The 10095-nt window shown below is 46.1% G+C and overlaps 1 protein-coding gene across 21 annotated transcripts in view; it reads left to right on the top strand.

Moving 5' to 3' along the window:
* LOC139410663 (myocyte-specific enhancer factor 2C-like) overlaps positions 1-10095 on the top strand; it is a 109332-nt gene that overhangs the window by 95070 nt on the left and 4167 nt on the right. For all 21 annotated transcript variants that reach the window (XR_011634526.1, XR_011634527.1, XM_071156041.1 and 18 more), the window contains 2 exons: positions 184-231; positions 7958-8136. Coding sequence is in view for 19 of the 21 variants with exons in the window: in XM_071156041.1 (XP_071012142.1) it covers positions 184-231; positions 7958-8136 (227 nt within the window). In the remaining 2 variants the exon portion in view is untranslated. The remainder of the gene's footprint in view (positions 1-183; positions 232-7957; positions 8137-10095) is intronic.

Below are 10095 nucleotides of genomic sequence, written 5' to 3'. Positions count from 1 at the left end.
ACATATGTACCCTGGAAGAACAGAAAGCAGGATGGGGGATAAAGTAAGTTAGTCAGAGCAAAGGTGAGGGAGGAGAAGGGAGCTGATGTGGATGGAGAGTTGTGGGCGTGAAGGAGGAAGATCTCTCCTCTAATGGTTTACTTCTCTTTTCTCTTTTCCTCTTCACCCCCTTTCATCTTTCAGGTGGCCTCATGGGTGCTGACCTCACCACTGGTGCGGGCACCAGTGCTGGTAAGGATGGCATATCCCTTCTCACTCACTCACTCACTCACTCACTCACTCACTCACTCACTCACTCACACTCACACACACACACACACACACACACACACACACACACACACACACACACACACACACACACACACACACACACACACACAGACACACACACACACACACACACATACATACATACATACATACACAGAAACACACACACAGGGCACCCACTCTCCCACCCAGACAATTAAACACATGACTAACACTAATCCAAACCCAAGTGGAGTTGCTGTCTATGACATGTTGGTTTTTGTGGACTTTGAGTTCTTCGGGGAATGTTTGTCCAGTACTGGGTCCGTGGCACATCCTGGTCTCGGCTAAGAAATTCTCTAACAAGTGGAAAAGGGAATTAAATCTATATTAGAGTGTGTAGGAAGACATTCAGTGACGGAAGGGAAGGTGTTTTATAGGACCTTAGGGACCGATGTGTTATATCTGTCTTTTTATTTAGCTCTCTGTCATTCACTCTCTCTCTTTCTCAATCTCGCTCTTTCTCACTCTCTCTCTTTCTCACTCCCTCTCTTTCTCACTCCCTCTCTCTCTTTCTCACTCTCTCTCTTTCTCACTCTCTCTCTTTCTCACTCTCTCTCTTTCTCACTCTCTCTCTTTCTCACTCCCTCTCTTTCTCACTCCCTCTCTTTCTTTCTTTCTCTCTCTTTCACTCTCTCTCTCGCTCTCTCTTTCTCTCTCTCTCTCTTTATCTCTCTCTCTCTTTCTCACTCTCTCTCTCTCTCTCTCTCTCTCTCTCTCTCTCTCTCTCTCTTTCTATCTCTCTTTATCTCTCTCTCTTTCCCACTCCCTCTCTTTCTCACTCCCTATCTCTCTTTCTCACTCTCTCTCTTTCTCACTCTCTCTCTTTCTCACTCTCTCTCTTTCTCACTCCCTCTCTTTCTCACTCCCTCTCTCTCTTTCTCACTCTCTCTCTTTCTCACTCTCTCTCTTTCTCACTCTCTCACTTTCTCACTCCCTCTCTTTCTCACTCCCTCGCTTTCTTTCTTTCTCTCTCTTTCACTCTCTTTCACTCTCTCTCTCTTTCTCTCTCTCTCTCTTTCTCACTCTCTCTCTCTTCTCTCTCTCTCTCTCTCTCTCTCTCTCTCTCTCTCTCTCTCTCTCTCTATCTCTCTTTCTCTTTATCTCTCTCTCTCTTTCTCACTCTCTCTCTCTCTCTTTCTCACTCTCTCTCTTTCTCACTCTCTCTTTCTCACTCCCTCTCTTTCTCACTCTCTCTCTTTCTCACTCTCTCTTTCTCACTCCCTCTCTTTCTCACTCCCTCTCTTTCTCACTCACTCTCTCTCTTTCTCACTCTCTCTCTTTCTCACTCTCTCTCTTTCTCACTCTCTCTCTTTCTCACTCCCTCTCTTTCTCACTCCCTCTCTTTCTTTCTTTCTCTCTCTCTTTCTCACTCTCTCTCTCTCTCTCTCTCTCTCTCACTCTCTCTCTTTCTCACTCTCTCTCTTTCTCACTCCCTCTCTTTCTTTCTTTCTCTCTCTCTTTCACTCTCTTTCTCTCTCTCTCTCTCTCTCTCTTTCTCTCTCTCTTTCTCTCTCTCTCTTTCTCTCTCTCTCACTCTCTCTTTCTCACTCTCTCTCTCTCTCTCTCTCACTTTATTTTTCTGTGTGTGTGTTTGTGTGTGCGTGTGCATGCGCACGCGCTGTGTCTTTTTAAGCCGAGCATCATCACACTGCATTTATACAACACTTTAACCACTGTTAATTTCCTCTTCCTCGTGGGCTTCAAACTGCAAACGACAACACACACACTGTACTTGTCATTTTGTTTGGCTATTCAAACTCTTTCATAGGCTAACTACTATCATATGTTGTGAGCAAAATAAATGTAACATTACCATACCATAATGTTCTTGTGATAAGTAAATCGGCCCATGTGTATGTGTGTGTCTGCATTAATTTGTATGAACTGCTGCCATCATTTTATTGTACAGATTATATTAAACTGTTAGGCTTATAGTCAGCTAATAGGCAGTATGAGGAGCTCTCGAGAATAGGGCAGTAACAAAGGTAAGGGCTGAGGCTGGGGCTGGGGCTGGGGCTGGGGGGTTGGGGGGTCAGGGGAGCACAGCTGGGCAGCCCAGTCTGGCCCCCAGGGCTTCCTGATAGGGTTCAGAGCCCGGTCCCTCTGTCTGGCCCCTCACACACTCAATTGCATACACACACACACACACACACACAACAGGATCGTTTGTTGTGGCGTGTGTTCTTTCGGCAGCATGCTCCGGAGCATGCTTCAAATGTAGCCTTTGTGTCACCACGGCGATGAACAGAGGCGCTCTGTGAGGACCCGGCTCGGCCGGCCGCTGTAGAATTACAACGTGGAGAGAGAATCATGTGGAACTTAAAAAGATTCCATTCAAGTCTTTCTTAAATCCTACAGCTGGGGGAAAGCCCCGTGATTAATATTCAGACATGCAAGTTTGCAGTAGAGAAACAGGGACAGACACAGATGGAAGCGTTCTCTGAAGCTGGTCATAGGTTTTAATGATGTTCTGGGTTCCCACTGGGCAAAAACTGGTTGAATCAATATTGTTTCCACACAATTTCAACCGCAAAAATCTCTGTGATGATGTTGAATCAACGTAGATAACTCATTGGATTCGCAAAATGTCATCAACGTAAGGGCAGGTCGTATTTTCTTCCACCTAGTTTCTCATTTTAATCCAATGACATGGTGATTTTTGTTGTTGTTGATTTCACATTGAATTCACATTAGTTGACAACTCAACCTAATGTAAATCAAAACTAGACATTGAACTGACATCTGTGCCCAGTGGGTTGTCTGTGACTCAATGTGAGGTGGCTGGCCGCTGACGTAATTTTTTCACTTCTCTTTTGATAAGCTGTCTGTCAGTGGTGAGTGTTTCAGCCTGGTGTTCGCTGCTGCAGACATTTTATTTTCTTGTGAAATGCCCCTTGTCCAGACATACACACACAGCCCCATGTGCCACTCTTGCCACGGCTGCCAGCATTGCTAGACAGATTTGATTGATAAGTGACACATGATACAGTTTGATACTGGAAGGTCGAGTTGTGACGTCCTTACTGTAGAACCGTTGTGGCAGGGCTGTACGTGTCGTGTGTTTGTGTCGTGTATGTGTGCGTGTGTGTGGTTGTGCATGTCTATATGTGTGGTTGTGTTTTCGCATATCTATGTGAGTGTCTGTCAACCCCTTCGCTAGCTGAGGAAAGTGAGTTAGTTAGATGGAGAGAAGGAGAGAGAGAAAGACAGAGAGAGAGAGAGCAGGCTGATGAAGGGTGTCCCAGTCCCAGCTTGTGAACACCTCCTACCTCTATTTGTGTATTTATGTAGCTGTCAGCAGCGTTCTGATCTCTGCTCTGCTGCCTGCTTGCTTCACTGCGTAGGAGAATTAACCAGCTCCTGTCACCTCTCGCCTCAATCACTCACACATCTCCACAGGTCACACACACACACACACACACACACACACACACACACACACACACACACACACACACACACACACACACACACACTAGACCCTGGAACAGCTCTACAGATGCATTGATCCACTCTGTCCTTTCCCCCTGCTGTAAAGACCAGCATAGACCAACGTAGACCAGCAAAGGCTGGTCCAGCATAGCTGCTGGTTGTGTTTTCGTGGTTCCTTCGTCCTTTTTTCGTGGTGACCAGCCTTCGCTGTGTTTTCATGGTTCCTTCGTCCTGTTTTTATGGCAAACAGCTTTTGCTGTGTTTTTGCTGGTGACCAGCCTTCGCTGAGTTTTTGCTGGTGACCAGCATTCGCTGTGTTTTCGTGGTTCCTTCGTCCTGTTTTTGTGATGACCAGACTTCGTTGTGTTTCCGTGGTTCATTCGCTGTGTTTTCATGGTGACCAGCCTTCGCTGAGTTTTTGCTGGTAGCCAGCCTTTGTTGTGTTTTCGTGGTGACCAGCCTTCGACTCTGTTTTTGCTGGTGACCAGCCTTCGCTGTGTTTTTGCTGGTGACCAGCCTTCGCTGAGTTTTTGCTGGTAGCCAGCCTTCGCTGTGTTTTCGTGGTGACCAGCCTTCAAGTCATATCATGCTGGCTTGCAGAGTGATGGTAATTTACTATTGAAATCCTGCCAGGGTGGGGATATCCAACAATGGGAACTTTACTTTTCCAACAACATGCATTCAGAATGACTGCCAGGGTTAGACAGATTAATAAATGAGACTACCAAAACCATCTAAACTGGAACAATCATTTCAGTCCAACTAACAGATTGGATTAGTTTAGAAAAATGTATGTTGCTTATCTTGGTGTAGCATAAGTTGAATTAATAAACCTATGTACATTCAAAAACATAAGAAACAAAAAAAGATATTGCAAAAAAACATTCTAAAAATAATCTGCAATAGAGCCTGCTGGGAAATATGATAATAATGGTTGTGGTCAGACCAACTTGACCAGCTAGACCATGCTGGACCAGCATAGAACAGCCTAAACTGGTATGTGTCTGAAACACAGTGAAAGCTGGTCACCAGTGTCCAAAACACAGCAAAGGCTGATCACTAGTTATTGTGTTATTTTTTTACTCTTGATTTCATTTGATTTTATTACCCGTGTCCAAAACACAGTGAAGGATGGTAACCACCATGCTGGTCAGACCAGCTTAACCAGCATCCAACCAGCACCGACCAGCATAGACCAACATGTACCAGCAAATACCATCATGGACTACCTTGAAACGTACGCTGGTCTATGCTGGTTTGCAGAGTCTTCCAAAACAAGCGCATTGAGACGAAGATACAAGACCTACAGTATTCTTACAAAAAATCCTGTATTTTTGTCCGTAGCCTACGTAGATACAGTGGAAGCTGTTAGTTAGCTAGATAGCGTGACACACGTTACTTCAGATGGTGGATTCAGATTTGAATGCACGTTAGGTCCAACCTCAACAGAAGAGCCTGCATATGGAAAGTGGAAACGGAGCTCACCCATTAGATCACGACAGGACACCAGAAATGGTTCAGTAACAGTTAACTATAGATAAGTTGAATCACACCAGCCGTCTGTGTGTCTGTGTGTGAGGCCCAAAAAGCAGCCAGTGTGTTAGCGTACTGCAACAGTTTGGCATCCCTCAGCCCAAGCAAGGCCCCAGGCCTAATCTACATACAGAAATACCTTTATATATCCACTTCAGATGTGATATTGTTGTTTTATACAGCAGAGACACTGATTCTTATCTGGACAGCGACTGTTCATTTTGGTACTTCCTCAAAACGCTCGCTTCCAGTTTGACTGTCAGTGTCAGTGATGATCATGTATCAGACTCACAGAGCTGCTATACAGTGTCTGTAGTCAGATGCTAGCTATTGCATTAGCCTCTCTGTAGCCATGTTGCTAGCAGCTCCAAGTGTCTTCAGTTAAGCTCAACCTAAGTCACTGGCAGCTTTCTGGAACCTTTGGCATCCTTATCACCTGTCCATTGCCTGTCTTAGGCAATAAAGCCCATCTTCTGTGCTATAGCCAGTGTCTCTATTTTGAGTCAGAGCTGTTGTCCTAAAATGGCAGCCTGAAATCCCCTCCTCACTTTACGCTCAGCTTGGCTGTACAGTAACATTGCAAGTCTCTCTCTCTTTCACCATTCCGAAGGGCTCTCTTTCTCACAGAAAGGTCATGCTCTTGAACCGGATATACCACTTTTAATCACACAACCAATAAACCTTATCTTCTCCATGGGCTTGGTTTTTGAACATCTGTAGCTGTCTTTAAGTTTTTTAGTTGGTAAAGTTTTGGACAGTAAATCAGCTTTTTTACATGTAATTCTCTGATATTTTCTAGAACCTCTAGAACTGTTTTGATTCACTAAATGATCTGTGTGTACAGAGAGCGTCATTGAGATTGAGTGGCAAGAGTGTGTTCTCATTCATGTCTCTCCACATGGGCCCTCTCCACAGTACAATGGTCCCTCCATGAGGATGAGAGCGAGAGCGAGGCAGGCAGAGCTGATGATGCAGCTGGATGGAGTGGCACTAGGAGAGGCTCCCACACAAAAGCCACACCTGCATCCATACACATGCTCTGTGTACACGTACGCTGTCATGCACCAATACAATAAATAATTCATCATATTGAAAGTCACACAACTTAGACAAATACTATTTGACACACACACACACAAACACTGAGACTATACTAACACAATCTTACACAGAGGGACACGAGCATGCAGACATGCACACAAATAGTAACTCAAACATGCACGCACGCACACACACACACACACACACACACACACACACACACACACACACACACATACATGTTTTTCTAATTCTGTTAGACAGACTCGTTTTATTTTACCACTAGGGGTCTTTTACTTTTCAGGTTGTTCAAATTGCACTTTCGTCCAAACAACAAAACTCTGAAATGAAACAGAGATCAGCAGGAGGAAATTGCCCAGGAAGTCATCTGCGTCTCATTTTCCCCTGGAGTATGATTAGGAAATGAATTTATGTCAAACGTATAATTCCTGCCCCTCTTTCAAGTGGGACATATCCATACAGCTCTTGGTGTTCTACCCATAGGAAGAGGCTGCGGGATTGGGATGGAAACAAAGCTTACACACTGCTCACTCTCTCTCTTGTTTTTAATGGGGTGTTGCTGGGAGGGTGCCCCACTGGTATGTATGTGGCGTGGGTGCCAAACTCAGTCCTGCAGTCAGTCTGTCGGAGGAGGAGGAATGTGGATTGGGTGTCTACCCCAGGGCAGGGTCTTTGTCTGGAAGAGGCAACACGTGTTTAGCGCTGATGGACAAATGATGGGCCCTGTCCCGCTGTGGTCTCCAAGGCCCTAATTCAATATTTTTACACATCTCACTGACTCTCACTGGCTAGATGCATGATAAATGATAGTGACAGCAGTAAAAGAGACATTCCTCTAAGACATCAAACAATTGTGTGAGTTATTGGAATCACTGGGTGAGTTATTGGAATCACTGGGTGAAAGTGACCACTCTCTGGCTCTAGGACAGTGGCTTCTCTGCCCCTCTTCTAGTTGAAGAATTGTAATATTTGTAGAAGTAATGGTTTCCTTAGTACAACATGCTACTGTGGTCTGAGAACAATATGTAGGATACACTAATAGAGGTATTTTGAACAGTGTAATTAATGGCTCCTCTCCCTCTCTTCTCTCCCTCTCTTCTCTCCCTCTCTTCTCTCCCTCTCCATCTCCCTCTCTTCTCTCCCTCTCTTCTCTCCCTCTCCCTCTTCCTCTCTTCTCTCCCTCTCTTCTCTCCCTCTCCCTCTCCCTCTCTTCTCTCCCTCTCTTCTCTCGGTCTCTCCCTCTCCCTCTCCCTCTCCCTCTCCCTCTCCCTCTCCCTCTCTTCTCTCCCTCTCTTCTCTCCCTCTCCCTCTCCCTCTCTTCTCTCCCTCTCTTCTCTCCCTCTCTTCTCTCCCTATCCCTCTCTTCTCTCCCTCTCCCTCTCCCTCTCTTCTCTCCCTCTCCCTCTCCCTCTCTTCTCTCCCTCTCTTCTCTCCCTCTCCCTCTCCCTCTCTTCTCTCCCTCTCTTCTCTCGGTCTCTTCTCTCCCTCTCCCTCTCCCTCTCCCTCTCCCTCTCTTCTCTCCCTCTCTTCTCTCCCTCTCTTCTCTCCCTCTCTTCTCTCCGTCTCTTCTCTCCCTCTCTTCTCTCTGTCTCTTCTCTCCCTCTCCCTTCTTAAGGCAATGGCTACGGGAACCACCACCGTAACTCGCCTGGTCTACTGGTCTCTTCGGGCAGCATGAACAAGAGCATGCAGGCCAAGTCTCCCCCGACCATGAACCTGGGAATGAACAGCAACCGCAAGCCTGACCTGCGGGTGCTTGTCCCCCCTGGAGTCAAGAACAACATGCCCTCCATCGTGAGTCGCTCAATCACTTCACCCCTAGTCCCAGTCCCAGTCCTAGTCCCACTCCTACTCTCAGTCCTAGTCCCAGTCTCAGTCCTGATCCCATCCTTCTTTTTTCCTTTGTCTTTTCCTTATGTCCTCTCAGTTGATATCTTCTCTGCGTGTTTCTATCGTCTTTTTGAGTGTTTGTCTTCAGTGGCTGTAACTGTCCTTCAGTGGCTGTAACTGTCCTTCAGTGGCTGTAACTGTCCTTCAGTGGCTGTAACTATCCTTCAGTGTCTGTAGCTGTCCTTTAGTGGCTGTAACTGTCCTTTAGTGGGTGTAACTGTCCTTAACTGTGGGTGTAACGGTTCTTCAGTGGCTGTAACTGTCCTTTAGTGGGTGTAACTGTCCTTCAGTGGCTGTAACTGTCCTTTAGTGGGTGTAACTGTCCTTAACTGTGGGTGTAACTGTCCTTCAGGGGCTGGAACTGTCCTTCAGTGGGTGTAACTGTCCTTCAGGGGCTGGAACTGTCCTTCAGTGGGTATAACTGTTCTTCAGTGGCTGTAACTGTCCTTCAGTGGGTGTAACTGTCCTTCAGTGGCTGTAACTGTCTTTAACTGTGGGTGTAACTGTTCTTCAGTGGCTGTAACTGTCCTTTAGTGGGAGTAACTGTCCTTTAGTGGGTGTAACTGTCCTTTAGTGGGAGTAACTGTCCTTCAGTGGGTGTAACTGTCCTTCAGTGGCTGTAACTGTCCTTCAGTGGGTGTAACTGTCCTTCAGTGGCTGTAACTGTCCTTCAGTGGCTGTAACTGTCCTTTAGTGGGTGTAACTGTCCTTCAGTGGATGTAGCTGCCCTTTAGTGGGTGTAACTGTCCTTCAGGGGCTGTAACTGTTCTTCAGTGGGTGTAACTGTCCTTCAGTGGCTGTAGCTGTCCTTTAGTGGGTGTGACTGTCCTTCAGTGGCTGTAACTGTCCTTCAGGGGCTGTAACTGTTCTTCAGTGGGTGTAACTGTCCTTCAGGGGCTGTAACTGTCCCATACATGTGCTGTCATAGGTTATGATTTTAACAAGATAGACTGTTAGTGTAGTACAGTAGTAATAGTACATTTCCGTTTCAAATGAGCTCCTGTTTAGTTGCTTCACTCCTAGAGCAGTTCCATCCTTAGAGCCAAACCCGACCGCTTCCTCCATCCAATGAAACTAATCAGAATGTATCGCCCTCCCCGTCAGTCTGAGTTTGTCGATCTGCTATTGGTAAGTGGGCCTGTCACTCAAAAATGTGTAAACAAAAATAATAATAATAACACCAAACACAGATGTCATCCATCATCCTGAGTTAGATAGAAGGGAGACCAGTCATTATCAAATCAAATCAAATTTTTAGGTGGTGAAGGTTAGCATTAAAATACAGGGTAAGATGACCCAGATGTCCACATAGGGGCAACTTCCACCTCAACCAATCGGCTGCAGGCGTTGTACAGTACATGTAGGGGTTGAAGATGTTTAGCCAGGGCCCAGGTGACACCTAGTGGTATTTGTGAATCATTGCACCCTGTCATCTCCTCCACCCTTCCCTTCCTTCCATGTCTTATTCAGAGGCGTTGCATGGCATCTTAGCATGCATGTTTCCCCTCTCTCAGAACCAGGGAATGAAAGGCAACAATGGGAACAATTTTATATGGCATCAAACCGCCATCATTTCTGTGCCACACCCCGCCACAATAAAGAGCCTCTCCCAGCTGTTTCTGTTGCCGTGGAGACCAGCAGGGTTACTATAGCGACGGCGGGAACTCAGAAGGGGTGGTAAATGATAGGGTTGGCAGGGTTCAGCTGTGCCGCAATGCAAGTGATTAATTTCCAAGAAGCTGGCATGTTGTTCATTCTTCTAGCGTCTGCGGAGCAAAAAAAAACAAGGCCTATTTTTTATTCTCTTTTTTTCTGGTGCTGACTTTATTTGTGATGGCGCTCATGTTTTTCCATCTCTCTCTG

This window comes from Oncorhynchus clarkii, chromosome 6 (assembly GCF_045791955.1).
Source record: "Oncorhynchus clarkii lewisi isolate Uvic-CL-2024 chromosome 6, UVic_Ocla_1.0, whole genome shotgun sequence".
Taxonomy (NCBI): domain Eukaryota; kingdom Metazoa; phylum Chordata; class Actinopteri; order Salmoniformes; family Salmonidae; genus Oncorhynchus; species Oncorhynchus clarkii.
The sequence above is the reverse complement of the archived record's forward strand: the minus strand, read 5'-3'. Positions and strand labels throughout refer to the sequence as shown.